This window comes from Nematolebias whitei, chromosome 5, assembly GCF_014905685.2.
Source record: "Nematolebias whitei isolate Nwh7 chromosome 5, NemWhi1, whole genome shotgun sequence".
Classification (NCBI taxonomy): domain Eukaryota; kingdom Metazoa; phylum Chordata; class Actinopteri; order Cyprinodontiformes; family Rivulidae; genus Nematolebias; species Nematolebias whitei.
The window spans coordinates 28,684,955-28,708,812 of NC_056502.1; the positions used below are offsets into that span (position 1 = coordinate 28,684,955).

Consider the following 23,858-nt stretch of genomic DNA (forward strand, 5'->3'; position numbering starts at 1 on the left):
ATGCCTGTAAAATATGCGCCCGCCCACACCAACTGAGTGGGTGCTCCTACAAAGGGTAATCCAATAGATGAGCAGACGTCCCTTTGGAACAAGGAGAGGCACGGTGGAGGTTTGTCCGATATCCTCACAGCAGCCCACTCGCAGGGGAGGGTGGGAGGAAAGGAGATACAAAGAAAGAGAGGAAACATCCTACACTCTTGATGCTGCGTTGGACTTTCTCTTTTCTGCTCACGCTGGACCGCACAGTTCCTGGAATGTCTTAAGCTGGGCTACAAATCTGGTCCCAGCATCTTGAGCGGGGCTTGGAGATGCTTTAAGAGAATAAACCTTGCATCCAGAGGCTTAATGTTTGGCCGCCATGGCCCGTGGTGTGGAGTCATTAGTGTCTTTAAGTCCGTTCTTTTCTATGGATTTAACGGGGCCAGACCACGCCGACAACTGCAAGTTCTGGCTGCTGGATCTGGGTAGGTGTTTTCACTTCATCTCTTTTAGAGTTGATCATGAATGGGAGCGTTTTACATCCGAATTCTGCACGTTTGGCTCAAAATGAGGTCAAAGCTGGGAGTTTGTAAAAGACTAATAATACCAAGGTATTGGTGTTTGTGTTTTATGTGTGGAATTTTATGCTTAAGAAGTTTAAGAGCGTAAAGAAAATCTGTAATTTTCCTTTGAAAACATTCAGATTTAAGATTTAAAGTCAACATTTGACGGAAAACAGCCGGTGGTGGGTTTTTTTAGAGCTAGTTGTTGTTGTCGTGCCTGCAGCAGCTGCTTAATGAAGCGGCTTCGCTGATCACCTGCAGATTATCTCGTGGCGTTTTCCTCTGAAAGTAATTTGGAGAATGTGTGATTATGGGATGTGATATTAAATCTGCCACAATGTCATCCGCCAGATTAGATGTTCCTGTGCTCCGTCCAGCTGTTTGATGTGCAGCAGAAATATGAAGAGTCTTCCACAATAAAAGTCGTCCTCAAAGGCTTCGCAGATGTTTTATTTTCTTAATCATTCTCACCATGAGGTCCGTTTTCTGCCGCATGTTTTTCAGCATGGAACTCGTCTCAAAACATTCGTCTCGTTCAAGATATTCCTGCTGCGACTTTTAGTACCTGTGCAGTTTTTACTTTTTGAGTTATTTAGCTTTGTCGGCCATGTTTTTCCCGTGGAAAATAAGCAGATCTCTTTTCACATTATTCAAACCCTTTGAGCTGTTTGAAACCTTTACTGCTCATTTCAGCTTTGGTTCTGGTTTTGCTTCTTTCAGCTTCTTTCTGCTAAACTAAACAATTTTCTTTTTTCTGTTGCTTTTTAGGATTTTTTTCTGCTAATTTTAGTCTTTTTCTGCTTTTTATTTGCTTACTGGCCTTTTATGCTTCTTTCTAATAATTTAAACTTTTTAAAATTTTATCATTTTTTATTTTTTCTATTCCAATTAAGCTTTTTTCAGCTTCGTTGTGCTAATTTCAGCTGTTTTTGGCTTGTTCAGCTATCTTTTTTTGCTTATTTCAGATTTTTTTCTGCTCATTTTAGTTTCTTTTTTGCTCATTTCAGATATTTTGTAACATATTCAGCTTTCTGCCTATTTAATCGTAATCTGCTAATTTCTGCTCTACAATATTAGCTTTCCTACACGTTTCTGCTGTTCTTTTGCTGTTTCAGCTTTTATTTTCCTGTTTTCAGTAAATGTCCGCTTTTCAAATTCAGCTCACATTTTACATTTCACAGTTTAGAGATTAATCTTTTTCAGCAGAAATCGTTCAGCAATAAGCATTCACACTGCATTTTCACAGGAAGTGACACTTCCACTCTGAAAAAGTGTGTATGCGTGCATGTGTGTGTGTGTGTGTGTGAGAAAAAGTTACAAAAGCTAAACATAGCACGCATCTCTTCTTGACTGAGCTGAAAGTTTTCATATGTGAAGGACTAAAATAACACCAAGAGTGCAGAAGATTGCAAACATGTACAGAAAATTAAAAATGATTGCTTCAGAGTGTTTATTGTCACGTGCACAGCTGGAAACATGTTTCCATGAGCAGTGACTTTCTTACTTTGTTGTCCACAATGAATTCAAAGCAGAGGAAGAAAAGATTTTTTACAAATAAGAGAAAACTAAACGTACCAACAAAGTAAAATGTGCAAAATATAATGTCAGAAAAGACTGAAAGGTGCAAAGAGTTTCAGTGGAGTGACGGGAACTTTCTGCTATTTAAGAGTCTGATGACAAGAAGGAGGTCTTGTTACTGGGGGTCCTGATTTCACACTTCTGTACCTCCAGTCTGAGGGTAGAAATGTGAACAGTCCATGTTGGGGGTGAGTGGGGACTTGAAAGATGGAGGCAGCCTTCCTGTGGAGTGGGGCTATTCAACTAAACTGCTCAGGGGGGCACAGTTACTGAAAGCCAAGAGCTCAGGGGCCGGACATCCAGCAGTTATTGTCATTAAGTTTGTTTTATGGTTTAAAATCTAGTTTTATTCAAAACTGAACCCACTGATGGGCCGAAATGAGTTAATCTGCGGGCCTGATTTGGCCCCCGGGCCACCAGTTGACTAATCCTACTGTAGACTCTGTGGTGGTAGGTGCTCTGCAGAGAGGGCAGTGGAGTCCTAGTCCTGAGTCAGAGGTCTTCACCACTCTGCAGATGTTTGTGGTCCATGGCAGTGGTGCTGTGATGCAGCTGGTTGAGATGCTCTCAAACACACAGCTGTAAAAGTTGCTGAGGATCTTAGGCGACATGCCAAACTTCTTCAGCCTCTTTAGGAAATCCAACCACTGTCAAGCCTTCTTTAGCAGCTGTGTGGTGTTCACAGTCCAGGTGAAGTCCTCGCTGATGTGGAAAAACAAGTAGACAATAGTGGGAATGTTGAATCATCGTAATGATAGGATAAACATTATTTGGTTGATCCTAAGTGAGTTTGAGGTGGAGTGTTTTTACTTCCCCTGTTGTAGGGAAGATAAACAACCCCTCAAGTGAAATAAAGGCTCCACTGGTGAGGCTAAAATTGTCAATTTTTCTGGTTTTTGCAGCAGTGTTGGTGCACGGTGTCTGACGTGTGGTTTTGCAAATTCAGCTTGCAGGTAAATAAACAAACAGTGTTTATCTTGCTCCACTGAGTGTTCTTTAATAAATGGATTTAAATTCTGAATCATCTGATTTGACTCTGCAGAAGAGCATTGAGCTGAGTGTAGTTCATTAATATGAACACATGTATGTAGATACACAACTGCTCACCCTATCAGGGGGTCACTCAGATGAATGTGCTGAAGAATTCACCAGGAAGCCAGTCGGACCAGTGTAGCACTTTGCTAATGAAGACAGGAGACTAATTTTAGCTCAGATTAATGATTGTTTTGTAAAAAAAAAAAAAATGCTTTATGAATTGAAGAGTGGTGTCTGAATGCTCCAAAGATTCTTGAGGAAATAGTGTGTGTTAAAAACAGAAAAGAAAAGAGAAAAAGCATCTGAAGATGTTAAAAAACAAGTTTAGTTTTAATCTCATTGAGGAGGCAGCAGCTGCTCAGAGCTGGAACCGTGTGATGCAACAAGACCCGCTTAACCCCAGCCTCGACTAGTTCTTAGATTGTCAATTCAGAGTCAGAAAGAAACATCTTTTAAATTGAGGTGGTTCAAAAAGCTTCCTACAACAGCTAAAAGTCTTCAAAACCTTTTAAAGAAAACGTTAAAAGATCCGTCTCCCGTCACAAAGAGAAGAAGTGAAACATCCTTTGTCCATTCGTCTTTTGAGCACGATAACAAGAACAATATGTGATGTCCCGACTTCTATTTTAGTGTGTGGCTACTTCTAGGTGTAAGAAATGCCTCTATCAAAAATTGGGTTGCCATGTCAAAATCCAAGATGGCCACCACCATATATATATGGAAACTGTCCACTCTGATAATTTTAGGAAGCCATGCATTCTAGTTTTTATATTGCTTAAAAGTATTGTTTCCTCAAATGATTGGAGTGGCCAAAATTAATATGTGGTGGCTAAGGCCACCATTAGCCACCCCCTGACTCCACCATTGCACCTGATGTTGGATAAAATGGCTCCCTCCACTCTCAGGATCCGTCACTCCACACTGCCTCAAACAAACAAAAATATAATAAATAATCTCCCTCTTTTCCACAGCGTATCTCCTCCCCACTTTATTATCTTGCACCAAAAACATTTAGGTTTACTTACATTCTCTGTTCAATTCCAGTCCAGAAAAACACTCATCTCCTCAACTTCAAACATTCACTGTTCAAATCTCTCAGCGACGGCCCGTTTGAGGACAGTTTAAGAATAAGTTTTGTCAGCGTAACCACAACGCACACACACACACAAAAAAGAAACATAACAAAACATTAAAACTAATGAATTAACCCTCCTGCTGCCCTCAGGTCAAAATGATACACTAACAGATGATTAGTGGGTCATTTTGACTGAAATAAACATCTAATGAAGAAGTCTACTCTTAAAAAAATAATAATATTGTTTAGATGAGCTATATTTTCAGGTTGAATCTTTCAGACCAGAATATTATTATTTCTGTATTTCTTGTATTTTTAACAGCGAAAAGGTTGCTGAGGAACACATTTTACTAAATTACAGCTCAGTTTAACCTTTAACAACTTCTGATATGAATCATCAGCAGCAAATGTTCAGGAGACAATTAAAATAACTTTCTATCCTTCCTGATTATTTTCCTGCAAGATAGAGACAGACCAACTGTCTTTGATGAAATCTTATTGTCCTCCAATAAGTCCACAATGGAAGACTTCCTGCAGGACAGAAGAGAGAAGTCTGTCCTCTCTGAGTTCCTTTCCACTGAAGGGAAACGTGTCGAAGCTGCAGACCTCATGTTAGAACCCTCCTCAGAGCGTGCAGGAGCTAAATGCTTAATTAAGGTTGGTTTTTTTTCTTTGTTTTTTTTTGTGAAACCATAGCTTTTCTGCTTCAGTGCAGAAAAAAAAAACAAAGACCAAAGGTTTCTGAATCCAGGTCTCTGGGTGGAGGTTTTCAGGGGAACGTCTTGCTGAGATGTGAAATACTCCGCAGGCGTGAAGACATACGCAGTACAAGCGACTGCAGTCCAAAGTGTTTCTGCTCTAATAATTAAATGGTAGACAGCAGTGGTTTGTGCTACTCACCCTTTTCAGCATACAGGAGCAAACCAACAACACCCTAGGTCCAAAAGAATGCTTCTGTATTCACCCATTTGTATGTAACTGTGTTCATGCTGACACTGCATGTGTGCTACATTAAGCTGAGCATGGCATTCCGGCCTGGCATGGAAACTACAACGTTTCCATGTAAAACTTCTCTTTTACTGTTTATTCCTCCCAATGAGCACTGAAGAAACACTAGTGTTTCCAGAGGTCGTTCTCGTGTGAGCAGGGTCTGAGTGAAGTGTGAACATTTTAGTTATTAAACACGTGGAACAAGCCATCCTGCCAAAGCCTTTAACATTTCTAAAGTCTTCAACAGAGGCTCTGTCAGGTAATTTTCTCATTTATTTTCTCATTTCAGTTCAGTTGACTCCGCACTCTCGGAACGATTTCATCTAGTAGAAAACCAGAAGAGTCCATCTAATTAAACATACATTCAACTTAAAGTGTAAACTTTGTTCTTCTTCTTACGAAGCCCTCATCATTTCTTCATTTTTATAGACCAGGATATCTCAGTTACCACGTTATATAATAATAACACATTATAAAGTGATGTGTTTTTGTTTTACGGTCAAAAAAATCTTCATAACTTTCATGTGTCAGATGCAGGCCATAAATATTTTCAGACATTTAATTTCAATTCAGTTTATTTATATTGCGCCAAGTCACAACAGACGTCATCTCAGGGAACTGAACAGAAGCATTCATCTATAAAAATAATAATTTAACATTATTTATCTGAGGAGCAGCTTTGAGTTTAACTCCATCACAGAACTCTCATCTTGAGCAAGCATGAAGGCGACAGTGGAAAGAAAAAACTCCCTCTTGAGGAAGAAACCTTTAGCAGAACCAGACTCAGGACAAGCGGCCATCTGCTTAGACCAGCTGAGTTTGAGAGGAACAGATACATACACAACATACATTACATTTAATACATTTAAAACAGGGCAGCACGGGGGTGCAACTGGTAGAGCTGCTGCCTCTCAGCGAGCAGGTCCTTGGTTCAAACCCCGGTCCAGGGGCCTTTCTGGGTGGAGTTTGCATGCTCTCTCCGTGCATGCGTGGGTTTTCTCCGGGTGCTCCGGTTTCCTCCCACAGACCAAAAACATGCATGTTAGGCTGATTGCTAACTCTAAATTGTCCCTAGGTGTGAGTGAGAGAGTGAATGGTTGTTTGTCTCGTTTGTCTCTATGTGGCCCTGTGATGGACTTGCGACCCGTCCAGGGTGTACCCCGCCCCTCGCACAGTGATTGCTGGACATGGGCACCAGCGACCCCCGTGACCCAAAATGGAACAAACGGGTAAAGAAAATGGATGGATGGACATTTAAAACAAATAACAACAAATGGCTATATTTAAATTAGAGAAGAACAGCTCTATAAAGGTTTTTTTCCTCAAACATTTTAGGATTTTAAGCTCAAATACATTAAATCAACATCTAAGTTAACTCCTACATATTCTTTATGTACCGTAACATAGCATAAAGGGCTCATTAACAGAGGGTTTTAAAGTCCTTGGCGATGCTCTATAGGTGTACATCATCAGAATTACAGCTTTAAAGACCGTGAGCGCATGAATAAAGCATCTTGTCATTAACAGACGTGACCAGGGTTTTTATTTGTTCTGCAGAAAGGAAGTAACCTCACACTCCAGCTGGTTCGTTACAGAGAATCCTTTTGTACATATAAGACGGGGGAGATCTTAGCAGCTGATTAAATGGAGTCAGTCAGTGAACAGGAGCTGTGATTGTTGATCGTCATCACACCTAAAACAAACCAGGAGCTGCCGACACACAGAGCTGCTGCACCGTCCAATGTTTCTGTTTGGATCAGAACAGGAACGCTTGCAGCTGAGAGGAAACATGAAGTCAGATTCCTGGTTGCTGGCAGGCTGTTTACCTCTCCTGCAAGCTTCTTTTTAAACCCTGAAGTCAAATAAAGTCTTATTTCATTGTTTGACCTCAAGGGAGACCAGGAGGAGGACATCTTCACACTCTTCCTTAAACTATTTTTTTTTTTTTTTTTTTTATGTATACTGAATCAAAACAACCAGATGTGTGGCCATGATATATTTGTTTCATAGTACTGAATTATGGGTAAGAAACTGCCTACATTTAGCAGAATCAGTGAAAGGCCACCGTGTTTTGCTATAAGGCCTTGTGTACAGAGGGTGTATGAGCACAAAATGTAACGTCCACTGTTCACCCTGCAAAACTTCAGATGGATCAACAATGAAATGATACGCCACTCCAAAAATTCTCCCCACTCATTGGCATCATTACTCCTTGGTGTTTCGAGTGAGTCACATCCTGTTTTTGACGGGTTAAGTTACAGTTTCAGGGTGTTTTACTGAGCCCCTGAGTGTTTTTGCGTATACAGTTGTTGACCCTTGTTACAGAGCCAAGTGGAAAATTGGAAACACCCTCCATCCTTGCAGGTTGTGAGCAGGATAACTTGAAAACTTAGTGGGATTCTGGGATTTGATTGTGTGGCTACAACAAGGCATAAGACAGGTCACTGTCAAATACTGGATTGCCACAACAAAATTTAAGCTGGGCACTGCCATATAAATGTAAATAGGCCACCTCTATCATTTGAGGAAACTATGCTTTCTAGTTTTCATATTGCTTAAAAGTGTCAAGGCCAAGGTTCTTTACTGTCATTCACATCACATGTGGTACGTCAGTTGGAACAAAACTATGTACACATGGTCCCAGTTACATCCAACAAAATACCAATTGTAAAGAAAAACACTAATAAGATCCAAGACATGAACTAAGAAATTCACTAAACTAGGAATAAACTAAGCATTAATAGTACAAAACAATGTGCCAAAACAACAAGCAGCACGAACATGAGTCTGTGTGAGCAGATGAGGACGAATGAACACAGCAACATGAAATAATCAGCAGCATAAGATCAGCATCATGGATAGTCAGCAGAACATAATCAACAATCAAGTGGCATTACAGTCATTTTTTTCACAGTGATTTTCACAGTGATAATCCTGACTAGAGATTCATGAGTCTAACAGCCTCAGGGTAGAAGCTGTTCCTCAGTCTAGTGGTTCTACACTTAATGCTCCTCAAACTTCTGCCTGAGGGAAGCAGGGCAAAAAGTGTGTGTGCTGGGTGAGTGGGGTCCTTCATGATGCAGGTGGCTCTCTTCCTGCATCTGGAGGTGTAAATGTCTGTGATGGTGGGGAGACTGACTCCAACAGACTTCTGTGCAGCCTTCACCACTCTCTGCAAAGCTTTTCTTTCTGCAGCTGTGCAGCCCCCATGCCACACGTTGATGCTGGAGCACAGGATGCTCTACATATATATAGTTTCTTCAAAGGGTCCTTGGGGTGGCCAAAGATTACTCTATGGTGGCCGTGGTCACCATTGGCCTCCCCCTGGCTCCACCAGTACACCTGTTGGTGCAACACAGTGTACTCCTACCCACTTGAATATCTTGCACCAAAAACATTAATGACTGGGGACACCAGGGTACCGCTTGTTAGGTTTAATAAACACACCCGTAATGTTTGGCACGCTTCGGCCTCGTCCATGGGCACACCTAATGGCAGCGACAGCTTCGCACTTCTCTTGAGCTCGGCGCTAATGCCAGAGGACAGCGTGCCAAACACAAGGTTTTGACACTCCTCTGTCTCATTTAGCAGCATCTCTGACCCTCTTTCTGCATGAAGACATGAGTTTAGATCATGAAGAACAGAGAATCAAACATGGCATGTATGCATATTTAAATGGAGGCGTTTCCAGGGAGGTGTTTGTGCTGTTTCAGCCCACGTTGATCTGGTGAACTGGAAACACACAGTTTCATACATCTGTACTTTCTTGAGCGCATGCTGTTTTCTTTAACCATATGCCTTGTTTGAGTAGGAAACTCGTGCACATCTTTATACATGACTCTCCTGGGCTCTCAGAGGGAGATGGAGAAGTTGTTTTATGTTTTCACAGAGCCTGGTGTGCCTGTTGTCCTGGGTACTGTCCTTTTTGCTTCCATGTGTGGTGAGGAACATGTTTTTATAAGCAGAGCAGTAAAACCAGCCCTGAGGCTGAGCCAGTCATGCCCGTTCACACGCAGGAGCATTTACTCACAATGTTTCTGTGAGAAGAGGCAGAATCTCCACACCTGCCGTTTATAAGAGCGAGTCACATGATTTAATCTGTAGCAGCTGCGTCCGTTTTACCCTCTATCACTCTGCAGCACAGATACAGAAACACTGATTTATACTTTTGTATTTCAGCAGGGTTTCCCATGAAATCTTAATCAGACAAGAGCAGAAGCAGTCAGGGGTAAAGGATCAGACAGATAGGTGGACATAACGTTAAAGGATTCAGACAGAGCCTAAAGCGTGATCATATTCTGTGATTTATTTTTCTCACTGCTTCATTTCTGTTAGATGTGGAGTTTTCCTCCCACAGATTCCCCAAGGAGCATCATGGCTGTGTGGAGGCGGCTCGCTTGCCCGCTCAACATGAAGACACAATCTGTCATACGTTGACTTTTTCTATTTTCTAAGACATGACGTCACGTTCATATCAGCTGTTAGTGGTTTTGCACAAAGAGGTTTTTGACACTTGTGACCAAATGTAATTAATGAACAACCTACTGTCATATTTAGGAATTGTTCTGAGTGTTTTTGATGTGAACAAGCCATTCATAGCCCTATCAGACAGCTGTAATTACACGGATTAGCTTTTTGCTGTTGGTGCTTGAACAAACAGACATGTCAATTAGTGAAGGACTGATTTTTGTGTTGTTGTTGTTTTGTCTTCGTTAACCCCATCTCTCATTTCTCCTCCTCGCTCTCAGACACCTTGTCTGTATCCAGTAATGACGCCCTGCAACCCGGCTCTAGCCAGACCTTGGGACCCCACAGCTCACCGGGCCCCAAACGTCCAGGGAACACTTTGAGGAAGTGGCTCACCAGCCCCGTGAGGCGGCTCAGCTCTGGTAAGGCCGACGGCCACGTCAAGAAGCTCGCCCACAAGCACAAGAAGAACCGCGACGGCACAAGGAAGAACATGGACGCCCTGCCCGGCTCACAAAAAGATTCCGACGACAGTGCCGCCACGCCTCAGGACGAGACCCTGGAGGAAGTAAGACCCTCACAGCATGACTCAAAGACCCAGTTTGGATTTAGACCTACTGACTGCTAATCACTCTGCTCCCTGCAGCGCATGCGTAATGAAGGGCTGAGCAGCGGCACCCTGTCCAAGTCCTCGTCCTCAGGGATGCAGAGCTGCGGCGAGGAGGAAGGAGAAGAGGGGGCCGATGCTGTTCCTCTTCCTCCCCCCATGGCCATTCAGCAGCACAGCTTGCTGCAGCCGGACTCCCAGGATGACAAGGTGGGTCACACAGCACCGTCCAACCAGCTGCTCACAGATTACAGACAACTCAAAAGAAAAATAACTCTAAAGGAGTTTAAAGCATCAAACGTCCTTTGAGTTCTTTAGGTGCAGATGATCAGACGTTCCTCCAGTCCAGAGCTAACGCTAACACAGCTCTCTTTTGCTCTGTTTTCTTTTCTCTCCTCTTTTTTTTACTCTTAACGGCTGCATGTTCCCTCTCTCAGCCTTACGATGGTTTCTGTTCTGCCTCTCTTCAGTCTCAGATCCCCCTCCTCTCCATGTAAACCTCCTTTTTTTCTCCTCCTCCTCTTCTCTTTCCTTTGAGAAATTCACATCACGTCCTTGGAATGAAACTGAAGTGACATGTTACATTCTTATGTTTTTATGGTGGTCATTTGTTTTTGTCACACTCAGACAGTCTTTTATTTGACCCCGACATGTTTAGTCCCTTTTGTGGTCGAGGTTAACCTTCTGTCCACTGGAGTGTTTTCTGTGTGGAAGCTGTTTGACCAATCATAGCACGTGCGCTTAATTAAAAGTGCTCCAATCCCTGAAACTGCCCCCGACCCAAACCCACCTCATGACCTGCCGTGACCCTGAGACCAACCTGCGATTGGCCCCTCGAGTCACCGTTCCATTAGGAAAAATGACGAGAAGTTCTTTAATGGACTCGTGGACTGTCTGGGTCCGAACATGACAACGGTGAGCCCGACCACGTTCACGGTGATGCTTCTTTAAAAGGAATACATGCATGAAAAATAAAAGAGGACAAGTTTTCTTTGTTTGTTTGTTTTTTCTCTCTCTCTCTCTGAAAGGCTTAAATTTAGTCATTCTGTGCTTGAAAAGTCACCACCAGGATTTTAAGCAATAAGATAAGAGCCTCCTACTGGATAACGACTGCATTAGTGATGCGGTGAGGAGCTTCTCATTTGTTCAACAAAGGCACATCCTGTGGTCGTGGAAAGAACCATCTGTTTCAGAAGAGTCAAGTTCTTGGCATCAAATTGAGGAAACATCTGAGGAGATTGCTGGAACTACTAAAATCACATTAAGACCTTTCCAAGGCATTATTAATAACTGGAAGGACAGTGGGGAGTGAGCATCAGAGTAAGAGGTGAAGAACCATCATGCCTAGAGCCTACAGAACAACCTGTGGGGGCAGTCTATGATCTGGGGCTGCTGCAGTTGGTCTGGTCTAAGTTCAGCAGCATATGTGTCCAGAGAATGAAGTCAGCTGAATAAACTGAATGACCTGGTTATTCCGTGTTCCCTGCTGCCATGGCCGTGTTCCAAGATAACGATGTCAGGATTCATCGGGCTCAGATTGTGAAAGGGTAGTTCAGGGAGCATGAGACATCATTTTCACACCACGGAGTCCAGACCTGAATCAGAATCAGAATCACTCTTTATTGTCATTGCACAGAATCACAACGAAATTACGTTTCAGTACAGCCGTCCAAAGAAAACAACATGAGTAGATGGGGATGCCTGAAGTTGCAACCTCATGGAAAGAGCTGCCCTTTTTATTTAGATAAGGAAAAGGGAAAACATGAGGAAAGGGGAGGTATACAAAAATCATATCTTGCACAAAAAAAACCTCAGCATATGAAAAAGCAACATACTGGTGACATAAAGACATATGCATGTGGAATAGGTGAGGGTGGGGGTCCCAGCACAGGCCGCCCAAGTGAGAGACACAGTCACTAGTGCCTTCACATCTACCTAGGTTGCTGCACCGTTAGGGCAAAATGAGAGAGGCCAGCGAAGGCGATGAATTTGAGGTGAAGTAGTCCATGAACACTGTCCAGATAGCACCCCGCCCCACCCCCACCAGCCATAGTCCTGATAAGTGACAGTGCAGTGTTTATCAGCCAGCTCGATAGAGCTCTGACACAGGTCCTTGTCCTTGGGGAAAGGATCTGGGAGGGGGAGCTGAGCATCTTGTTCACATAACATCTAGGAGAATTTGAGGAAGTCAACCTTCCAAGGCCGACATGGGGGGGTAGCCAGGTTCAGATAGCAACACTTGTTTTTGGTCAGGCCGGCTCTGTTAATTTCCATCTGCCTTTTACAGACTCACTAGTACATCTCAATGGCGACTCCAAACAACCAAATTTGTTCTCACATACGCCGAGTCGAGCTTACAACTTCTCCGAGATCTATTCCTTCCCACCAGCGAGATTCAGGAGCTGCAAGTAGCCTGTGATTCTCAGCAAGAATGGTGTCCAACTTACAACTCAGCTCGCACAGCATTTGAGTCTGAATGTTGACTGTACGGCACATTCCTTCACACAGGCTGGGCAGCCTTACAATGGCCAGAACAGCTGCAATTTTCCGAATTTGTCGATATGCCAAGTAACCTCCAACTCCACAAAGCAGAAATCCTGTTATCGTAAATCCAATCATGTACACATCTTCAGCGTCCTCAACCTACAATATGGACAAACACACAATCTTCCACTTCCCCCAGGAATTCATTGTGTATCCGGCTGCAAGTGTCCTGTCTGGGCAGGAGGGCTCTCCTTCGCCCTGTCTTCTCGTTGAGAAAATTTGATCAATTACGTTGAGAGACCAGCTGACCAGATCCATAATTTACTATTCAGAAGATATGCAAAAAGAGGCTCTTAAAAGGTTCACAGGACAAACCCACTGAGAGTCTTTGGGATGTACTGGAGAAGACTTTGCCCAGTAGTCCAAATCTCCTGCCATCAGTATACGATCTTGGAGAAAAATTTATGCAGACAGAAATAAACAAGAGGGAAATTCAACAAGATCATTTAAACATGTTTCATGAATAACTGATAGAGCGTCTACCTCCCAGCGAGCAGGTCCCCGGTTCAAATCCCGGTCCAGGGGCCTTTCTGGGTGGAGTTTGCATGTTCTCTCCATGCATGCATGGGTTTTCTCCGGGTACTCCGGTTTCCTCCCACAGACCAAAAACATGCATGTTAGGCTGATTGGTAACTCTAAATTGTCCCTAGGTGTGAGTGAGAGAGTGAATGGTTGTTTGTCTCGTTTGTCTCTATATGTTTCCCTGTGATGGACTTGCGACCTGTCCAGGGTGTACCCCGCCCCTCACAGTGATTGCTGGACATGGGCACCGGTGACCCCCGTGACCCAAAATGGAAGAAGCGGGTAAAAGATAATGGATGGATGGATTTTTTAAAATTTTTTATTAGGGATATTGGGGGCCGGATGGAGATTGTCCGAAGGCCTCTTTTGGCCCGCAGACCATACATTGCCCACGTCTGCTCCAGGCTTTTAGACAAAGATGTTAAACTAAACAACCCAATCTTGTTTATAAACCAGATCAGAGCTCTTTAACTTTTTCAAGTTTCTTATTAAAACTATTGTTAACACCTTTAAACATAAACAACACAAAATGACAGGATTTTTAATTAGTGCAAGATTATTTTGAATAAATTTCAGCTGCTTCCAACATGACCGAAAAAAAATAAAAAAGTAAAAAAACAGAACTGTCTGGTTTTCTGTTCCGTGTGTTGTTATCATTCTTGCCTGCCTCAGAAAGACTTGGGTTTGCACATCCATTAGCCCTGAATATTTAAAATGAACCTTTTTTTCACTGTTTCTGTCGTGTCTTCCAGTCGGCGTCCCGGCTGTCCGCTCGCCCCTGCAGCTCAGAGACGCCGAGCGCCGCCGAGCTGGTCAGCGCCATCGAGGAGCTGGTGAAGAGCAAGATGGTGAGTTAGGGAGTCATCACCAACACCCAGGGAGACGTGTGAGCGAGGAACACTCGCGCACTGAACCATTGTGATCGATGTGCATTCAGACACTTTTTTTCTTCTGGAGTGTTGGTCACAATGATCCTACTTGTCATCTGTCAGGACGCTGACTAAGTGTCCCAGCTGTCCTTTGGTCCAACTCATGGACCGTCCTAAATGAAGTGCACGCTTCAGCTTTTCTCTCCTTTTCTGTTTCTCTTTCTTACCGCCGTCTTCAGTCTCTGGAGGACCGTCCCAGTTCTCTGTCGGTGGAGCAGGGCGACAGCAGCTCCCCCTCCCTCAACCCGTCCGATAACTCGCTCCTGTCCTCCTCCTCGCCCATCGACGAGGTGGAAGAGCGCAAATCTGGCTTCCTCAAGAAAAGACAGTGAGTTAAGGCCTAGTGTGTTGAGAAACGAAAGATGCACGAATCTCCTGTTGACATTTTCCTCGTAGGCTGAGCATCTCCCTCCTTCAGCTGCCATGTTTTCTATTTATTCTCCTGCTCAGTTATGTGCTGCTGGAGCTGGTAGAGACAGAAAGAGACTACGTCCGAGACTTAGGATCAGTGGTGGAGGTAAAACACAAATGAAGCCTCAAACATTTTGCTTTTATTTCAATATATTCTGAAGGTTTTACACCTGAGTTGCCTCTCCTGTTTTTAGGGCTACATGAGCAGGATGAAAGAGGAAGGAGTTCCAGATGACATGAGAGGGAAAGATAAAATCGTCTTTGGCAACATCCATCAGATCTACGAGTGGCACAGAGAGTACGTTCTTTACCACAAATATTGTACCTGAAAATACCCCCCGCCCTCCCTGCCTGGGCACTGATACAACAGAACAAGAGGAGGAGGCAGGTGGAATCATATTGTTTTTATCCATCTGTAGTTTATTCCTGGGAGAGCTTGAGAAGTGTTTGGAGGATCCTGACAGACTCGCTCCTTTATTCATCAAACAGGTAAAATCTCTTCTGTCTGTACGAAGGAGTTTGGTAAATGTAACCCCTGGAAAGTATTAACAGCTACTCATTTATTCTTGCTCAGGTCTTTATGGTTTTTTTTCTGACAAAGCCTAAAAATCGTTTTTATTTTATTTTCTTTTGTCAGAATTTGTTCAAAAGATCTCATAACCTCGCAGTACCTTCATTTCAACATTTCTCATGTTCCTGATGGGGAAAAAAATCAGCCATAAAATTCATTATAAATGCATTATTTGAGCCCATATTTATCACATCATAAAATAATGCATTCCTCTCAGTAATTCATTTTATCTCTATCCCTCTACTTTAGATTTTTATATTAGCCCACTGTGGTGCCGGTCAGACTCCTTTGCAGAGTTTCTCCTCTCATTTTGTCCAACAAAAATAGTTTTAGTTTGGATGTAAAGAGCAAAACGCTCTTGCAAGTTGCACAAGTAAACGTTTATTTTGATGGCTGCACAGCTCAGAACAGCTGACTCCTGTTGGTTTCACCCAAAGCTGGATGCCATTAGCGGGTGCATCGTGCTGCAGCAACTGGTGGTATCACAGGGTCAGCAAAAGCAAAATACCAAGCAGAAACTGGTGTTGTGCACAAGTAGGGTTTTAGAAAACAATATTCATTTAAAAAAAAAATATATATATATATATATACGGTAGTCCCTCGGTTATTGCGGGGGTTATGTTTCACACACCACCGCGCTAAGTGAAAAACTGCATGGTAGGAACACTAAATTTATTTTAGTATTTATATATATATATATATATATATATATATATATATATATATATATATTAAGGCTTTATAAACCCTTCCCACACTCTTGCAATGTTCTAAACTCTTAAACCTACATCATTTTAGCAACATACATTTATGTACTGTACAGTATTGCAAAATTTTACTCACCAGCTATGCAGACCAGCAGCTCGGTTCCAGTTCTGTAGACCTACCCTGCAGCAATGAAGCCCACCGCCCCGTCCAGGTTGATGTGCACGTGCATAATTAAGCTTCAGGATTATTTACGACTTTCCTGTCAGTTCTGTGAGATTATTAAATAGATGGTTTCTTCTGACTTTGCGTTTCTTTTACCTCCATTTTGGCAAAAAGCAGCAGCAGGAAGCACTGTTGGCTTCTGGGTAGTGTAGTTCTTTTGACTGCCGTTACAGTGTATGCTTATTGAAAGAAAACTACAAAATGGCGGAATTTCCAAAGTATTTTTTCATAAACTTTTAATCCCATACCGTCCCAATCACGTGAGTAATATTAAAGTTAACAATTGTTGAAAAACCGCAAAAGCGCGCATCCACGAAAGTCGAACCGTGAAGTAGCAAGAGACTACTGTATTTAAAAACCATCCATGCTCGACCACTGAAAGACAGAAGTAAGTTTGACAGAAAACAAGGTCTCGTTTTCAGCTACGAGATCTGAAGGGTCTTTACAAAACTCCAGACTGGAATTTTCTTTTCTCTCTAAAAATCATTAAACAGAAACATGGATTTTTTTTTTTGGTTTGTTTGTTTGTTTTGTTTAGTTTTTTTACCTTAAAGAGTTAAAAAAAAAAAAAAGTTTTTTTTTTTTCTTCTTTTTTTTCAGGCTGAGGGTGCTCTAAATGATTGACTAGTAAATTGTGAAAATAAATACTAAAGTTTATGTAAGCAGTTAAATAAGGGGGTGGATGTTTCTATAATTTCTAGAATTCTAGAATTGCGCCACTCAAGGTGGCTGCATGTTGGAGCAGCTCTGTTACATTCATTCTGAGATTCTGCTTTTGGAAACTTTAATTCCTCTTTTTCTGGATGTAAATCACATTTTTTGGATGATTGGTTCCTCTGGTATCGGATGCTGTGCAGCTGGAAGGATTTTTACTGAAACTTTTTTTAGTTTTGGACATTTGTTATGATGCGTAACCATGGCAACAAGGCAGTTTTCTACAACAACAGCAGCTGAATAACATCTCAAAAGCTGAAATAATATCTCAACTATGGCCCCAACTCTCAAATGAGTTGAAAAGGATGTTCTATGGACGCATTCTCATCTACCTGCCAGCTGTGCTCGAGTGCCTGACCACTGAGATCCTGGAACTAGCAGGAAACACGGCTCACGACAGCGGAAGAACAGGATCGTCCCTCAGCACCTACAGTTAGCTGTCCGCAGCTATGAGGAGCTCAGCAGACTTCTGGGAGGAGTGGCCATCGCTCTGGGAGGAGTTCTGCCCAGCATTCAAGCGGTCCTACAGTCCAGGGGAACCAGGAGGCCAGCCGAGTCTGGGTGGATGGATCGGACGGCATCTGCAGCCAGTTTCTTAGGATCCACTGTGGGATGGACCTTTACAAGAGATCCTTCCTGTCTACAGCCATCAGCATCTATAACATCTCTTAATGAAATGAGGATAACGAGTTACAACAACAAAATAATTTCCCTCTGGGATTAATAAAGTATTTTTGAATTGAATTGAATTTTGAATTCCCCTGAGGTGTTAAACAGATTTAAACTTGGTTTTATTCATCTGCAGGAGCGACGGCTGCACATGTACATCGTCTACTGCCAGAACAAGCCTAAATCCGAGCACATCGTGTCAGAGTATATCGACACTTACTTTGAAGTAAGTCTGTTGTGCAGCTTTGCTCTTCATTCTTGCAGTAAAAGCTCAGGTTTTTTTTCTTAGAGTTGTTAAAAACATCATCGTGTGTTTCATCAGGACCTGAAGCAGCGGCTGGGCCACAGGCTGCAGATCACTGATCTGCTCATCAAACCTGTTCAACGCATCATGAAGTACCAGCTACTACTGAAGGTACTAATATCAAAGTTACTAATAAAATATGTTTTAACATCACAAATGCCAGTACTCCTCATTTAAACTCTTTATCAGGATCTTCTGAAGGTTTCTAAGAAAGCAGGTGTGGATACGACAGAGCTAGAGGTATATTCTGTTACGTTTACTAAATTTGAACTCCATATCTGGACGCTCAGGCCAGCATGTTGTTATAAAATTGGTTTTTCCTGCCTCGCTCTGTTGTAGAAAGCTGTAGAAGTGATGTGCGTGGTCCCGAAGCGCTGCAACGACATGATGAATGTTGGACGACTTCAAGGGTTTGAAGTAGGTTCCTCTGCACAGTGTATTCGTGTGTAAATTAATTTAGTGTGCACATTGACCACTAGGTGTCAGTATTTGCCCAGGTTTTCAAACGGAAACGTTTTTCAGGGTAAGATCGTGGCTCAGGGCAGGCTGCTCCTGCAGGACACCTTCATGGTTTCAGACCAAGATGGAGGCCTCCTGTCCAGGATGAAGGAGAGGAGAGTGTTTCTCTTTGAGCAGATAGTTATTTTCAGCGAGCCTCTGGACAAAAAGAAAGGCTTCTCCACTCCCGGCTACCTCTTCAAGAACAGCATCAAGGTGAGAGCAGCTCCACTAGGTCTGAGCCTCCTCAGACGTCTGACAATTAACAGAAATGTCACCTGGTCTGCAGGTGAGCTGTTTGGGTCTGGAGGAGAATGCAGACGATCCCTGCAAGTTTACGCTCATCTCCAGGTCCTCCAACGGGACCCTGGAGAGGTTCACCTTCCATTCAACAAGTCCCGGGGTCAGTCAGGCCTGGATCCACCATGTCAGCCAGATCCTGGAAAATCAGCGCAACTTCCTCAACGGTAAGACGCTCTGCTTACCGATGACTGCTGAACGCTGGCATCTGGAGTTTGTTCTGGAGTTGGAGCAAAGATCAACATCCTTTTTTGTTTTCATGCACATTTTTACAGAAATGTTTGTTTGACATGAAGAAATCCTGCCTTTGTGTGTCCCACAGCTTTGACCTCACCCATAGAGTACCAGAGGAACCATGTGGGTGGGGGCGGGCAGAGCGGACCCCCCAGCAGTAGCAGCGGTACAGGAGGTCTCCCTGGAGGTAGCAGCACCAACAACATAGGAGGAGGAGGAGGACTGGGGGGGAACTCCTCCTCCCTCTGCGGTCCTCGCTCTCGGCCGTCCCGCATCCCACAGCCTTCCTCACGCCTCCCCCAGCCCGTTCACCACCACCACCCCCCGGGCCCCGAGGGGCTCGACAGATCAGCAGGTATGTGGTCTCCCTGCGCCCCCCACTCCTCTTACCTCTACTCAGACAGCATGACAAACGGAGAGGCGTCGGCCTCTGAGGGTCCTAAGCTGAGGGGGCTGGATGGTTCTCATGGAAGTAACTGTAGCAGCAGTAATAAGACACCAGACAGCAAGGACGACACCTTCAGACCGGGTCTGGGGGGCCACGAGGAGAACCAGAAGCCTCAGAAAGCCGCAGTTCCTCGGATGACTGTGGCTCCTCTGAGTTTTCCACTTAAAAGCTCTCGAGTCGGGACGATTTCTCCCCTCATTTCACCTCACGCCCCCGGAGGAGGAAAGGAACCGTGTGTCCCGTCAAGCCCGTCGCATAAAGGGAACCCTTTCTGGGCCGTGGTTCCCCCTATGCCCCCCTCTCCAGCCAGCAGGCCCGCTTCGCTCTCCTTCCCCAGCGACACCAGCGGTGGAGGCGACTCGTTGGGCAGAGGGAGCGGCGGGACGCCGTCCTTCAAACGCAGCTCCAGCCACAGTAAGGACGTGGACCGCATGAGCACCTGCTCCTCCACCAGCGAGCAGTCCGTAACCTCCACCCAGAGCAACGGGGTAAGATCCAGGCCCGGTCCAGGCCCAGACTCCAGCCAGCTCCTCACTACTCACTAACCCCACCCTGACTGAGCGGCTGTCAGTCAGCGCCCCCTGCTGCAACAAGTACTGAAACACTGACCACGTGCACTAACCTCACCGAGCGCATCTGGGAGCCTGCAGAGTTTACTAACAGAGCAGGTGCGGTGACGTCGCTGCTTTAAACGCTCCCCCCTCAGCGTGTGTTTGCACTAACCAGACGGTTTGACAAAACTCCTTTTCTCTTTCACACTCATTTAATCTCGTCGATAATCCCCGGTGATCCCCCCCGCGATCACTGAGCTGCAGGGAGCTCCTCCTGAACATCTCAGCAGATCTGCACCAGCTGCTGTTTGTCTTCTAAAACTACTTCCTCTTCTTCTGCTGCTGCTTTCTAGATGTTTAACTCTAACTTCATTCTGCCAACTGAAAAATGAAGTTCTGCATCTCTGACCCCCCGAGGAAACACCTCTTTTCTTTCCTGACATATCAAACTTTACTTTAAAGGGAAAATTCAGATGTTTTGAAGTGGAGTTCTGTTGAAATAAGATCAAATCATTTTTACCTGCCGAGGCTCTTCAGTTTGGAGAAACAAAATTTAATTGGACCAGACTGACAGGTCAAACAAAAGCAGGGATTTAAAAATAAAAACAGCCTCAGGGATTTTACTGCTGTTCATATTTTATAAATCTTTACATTACCAACAGTTTTACTTTAATGGATTATTATTATTACTATTATTATTATTATTATTATTGTTATTGTATAAATGTTTTGATCTTCCTGCAAGAAGTGTCTCAGGCACTCCAGCTAGCTGCTCCTAGCTGTTTCTGTTTTATCTCCTGTCTAAGAACCAAGAGGAGGAGTTGGAAATACCGTCTGTCTGTCTGTCTGTCAGAGAGAGTCAGAGACTTCTTTATTTGTCATTCGCATCACTTGTGGTACATGTGGTGGAATGAAATTATGTACACAAGGTCCCAGTTACATCAAACAATAGCAAAAATATAAAGTGTAAAAAGAAACAGTAAAAAAGGATCTGCGATATAAACTAAGATATACGCTAAACAATCACCAAACGGTACGACAAAAGATCTAAGATATATTCCAGTCACTAGTAGTGCAAAACAATACACCAAACAACAGCATCATGTTGTGAGCATGAGAACTTGGACCATAAAGTAAGATTTTATTATCCTGAAGGATAATAAGAAAAAAGATAAAGAAGTAATTTCTGGACTTCCATTTTGGTGTGTGGCTGTATAAGTGTAGGAAAGGTCCCTATCAAAAATTAGGTTCCCAGGTCAAAATCCAAGATGGCCACCGCCATATACTGTATTAAACCCGTCACGTCAAATCAAGGACTAAGGTGGATTTGGTCAAAAGGGACTTTTTCAGATTTGTGGTTTTTTAAGCTACATTTTGATACAGAGGTCATCCTGATTTCATGAGAGGTTCAAAAAGATTTGTGTTGCTAATTTGGATAACCCATGGAAAATTGGTCTGAATCATAATGTTTGCGTATTCTAATACGGATTTTTTTTCTACATCATTTGAAAGAGGAAACCTCGAGCCATAGTTGAATATCAGGTTTTCCCAGCTGATACTGAAAATAGCCTCACTATCAGGAAGGAGCAAAAATTAGAGGCTTTTCTGCTCAAAAACACCATTAGTCCTTGTTTCTGCTCAGAAAAGGGCTTTAAAACATTCTTTAGGAATATATTTTGGACATTTCATGCAGCTCTTTGGTCCCTTCGCAGCAGCTCTAAGGTAACAAAAATCTGAATTTGAATGTTTTTTTTATGCCAACAACAAAACACCAGTAATCAATTTTCCTGTCAATTATTTTGATAGTCTGTGTACAAGAAACAAAACACGTTGGCTACATCACGCTAGTAGTATGTTAACCACTTTTTTTAAGATGACTTCCTGTTTTTTTGTGTGATCTGTCGCTCAAATCCACATTTAAGACAAGTTGCTGAGAAGAAACATGGTGAGCCAATTTGATAACAATAAGAATAAAAAAAATTACAAAAGGAAATATAAAAAAAAAATCAGTTACATATCCAACAAACTGGTCAACTTTTAACACTTTGCCTGCTTTTTTTACTTCACACTGGGACACTTAATCTTTTTTTTTTTTTCACAATTAAAAAGAGAACTCCCACAGACCTGCAGGGGGTTTTACATTTGTATCATTTTAAATTCAATTCACTTTATTTATATTGCACCAAGTCACAACAGAAGTCATCTCAGGGCACTGAACAGAAACATTCATATATAAAAATAATAAGTTAACACAATTTATCTGAGGAGCAGACTGCTTTGATCACAGAACTCTCATCTTGAGTAAGCATGAAGGCGACAGTGGAAAGGAAAAACTCCCTCATGAGGAAGAAACATTTAGCAAAACCAGTAGTAAAAATTGCTTTTTATTTTTCCTTCTTTACTTGAATCTGGTCTGTTTTCTCTTAAAATGTACATATACAGTCCATATGAACAACCATTAGATATTTCTAGTTTTATAATGCCACCCTCAGTGGCTGGAAAAGCCCCATCTAACAAACCTGAAGTGGCCCATGGGCCACCAGTTGGTAATCGCAGTTGTAGCAGGTTTTGTGGCTCAGGTCACATTTTATTTAGTGAGCAAAGGAGCAGAAATTACTCGTAGCTGTTAGCTCGTTGATTCAAAGTTAAACTGTTACGCCAAAGCGAGGCTGTTTAAAGAGCTATCTACAACAGGTAAGATAGTAATTGTTCATGAAGCTTTCCCCAGAACACCACTTCAAAACATCTGAACTATCAGGTTTAACAAAGTTTCTTCCTTTGCAAGTAAAAAACAAAAACCGTGCTTTTGTTTCAGCTTGTATTAAATGTGTTTTTGAACAGATTTATCTGCTGAGTTCAGAAATGTTCGATTTTATTTAGTTCAGTGTTGTCATTTTATTTCTTTTATCCATGACGTCGCTTGGCGTCTGGTGCTTTAACTTTCACAACTTCCTGTCCAGCAGAGTGAAAGCAGCAGCAGCAGCAGCAGCATGTCCACCATGCTGGTGACGCAGGACTACGTGGCAGTGAAGGAGGATGAGATCAGCGTGGTGCAGGGTGAGGTGGTCCAGATGCTCGCCAGCAACCAGCAGAGCATGTTCCTGGTGTACCGGGCCTCCAACGAGCACTCCCCTGCCGCCGAGGGCTGGATCCCTGGCTTTGTATTAGGACACACCTCATCCTCCATCACACCCGAGCTCCCTGAAGGAACCATCAAGTAAGACACAACGGAAGCCTGCGAAGGACAAACGTGAGACAGGTTCCTGCATACAAACAGAAAACTCTTTGTTTTTGTTTGTTTAGAAAGTCCCTGTCATGGCACACAGCGCTGCGTATCCGCCGAAAGTCTGAGAGGAGAGACAAGGAGGGCAGGAAGGTGGAGAACGGCTACCGCAGGTCTCAGGACAACCTGTCCACCAAGGTGTCTGTGAAGGTAGGACAGGTGTCCAAATCACTGCATTACATTTGAACCAGTCCAAGGAGTCCAACCTGATGTACGATCTTTTCTCTTCAGCTTCTGAATCCCAACTACATTTCTGACGGTGCGTGGGTTTTAATTGAGCAGCAGACGTTTTCTTTAAACAGACTCAGAGTGAAATAATAAAACTTTGCTCTTCTTTTTTCCAGCTCCACCAGAGTTCCTCGTTCCCCTCGCTGATGCTTCCTGCGAGAGCGGCGACGACGCCACCCTGAGGTGTAAAGTGTGCGGCCGGCCTCGGGCCGCGGTCTCCTGGCACGGACCTGATGACAACATCCTGAGCAACGACGGGCGCTACAGCATCACGTACAGGTGTGAAAATTGTTGTCGTAAAGGATCATTCAAATCTTTTGAGATGGGGATCATTAGACGTGTTATAAACACTTAATATCTTACCTGCTGTAGGTAACTTATTGTTACGACCCGGCTCAGCTAGGAGAAGGGGAGGCAACATTAGAAAC

The 23,858-nt window shown here is 43.3% G+C and overlaps 1 protein-coding gene across 1 annotated transcript in view; it reads left to right on the top strand.

Annotated features, from left to right (window-relative positions):
* Window positions 1-23,858, top strand: part of triob (trio Rho guanine nucleotide exchange factor b) — a 94,902-nt gene that overhangs the window by 65,976 nt on the left and 5,068 nt on the right. The window contains exons 36-53 of the mRNA XM_037676403.1: window positions 9,969-10,255; window positions 10,334-10,504; window positions 14,113-14,208; window positions 14,469-14,617; window positions 14,740-14,806; window positions 14,895-14,998; window positions 15,120-15,189; window positions 17,721-17,810; window positions 17,907-17,999; window positions 18,078-18,128; window positions 18,228-18,305; window positions 18,411-18,602; window positions 18,676-18,853; window positions 19,009-19,856; window positions 22,883-23,136; window positions 23,223-23,352; window positions 23,434-23,461; window positions 23,547-23,709. Coding sequence (XP_037532331.1) covers window positions 9,969-10,255; window positions 10,334-10,504; window positions 14,113-14,208; window positions 14,469-14,617; window positions 14,740-14,806; window positions 14,895-14,998; window positions 15,120-15,189; window positions 17,721-17,810; window positions 17,907-17,999; window positions 18,078-18,128; window positions 18,228-18,305; window positions 18,411-18,602; window positions 18,676-18,853; window positions 19,009-19,856; window positions 22,883-23,136; window positions 23,223-23,352; window positions 23,434-23,461; window positions 23,547-23,709 — 3,049 coding nt within the window. The remainder of the gene's footprint in view (window positions 1-9,968; window positions 10,256-10,333; window positions 10,505-14,112; window positions 14,209-14,468; window positions 14,618-14,739; window positions 14,807-14,894; window positions 14,999-15,119; window positions 15,190-17,720; window positions 17,811-17,906; window positions 18,000-18,077; window positions 18,129-18,227; window positions 18,306-18,410; window positions 18,603-18,675; window positions 18,854-19,008; window positions 19,857-22,882; window positions 23,137-23,222; window positions 23,353-23,433; window positions 23,462-23,546; window positions 23,710-23,858) is intronic.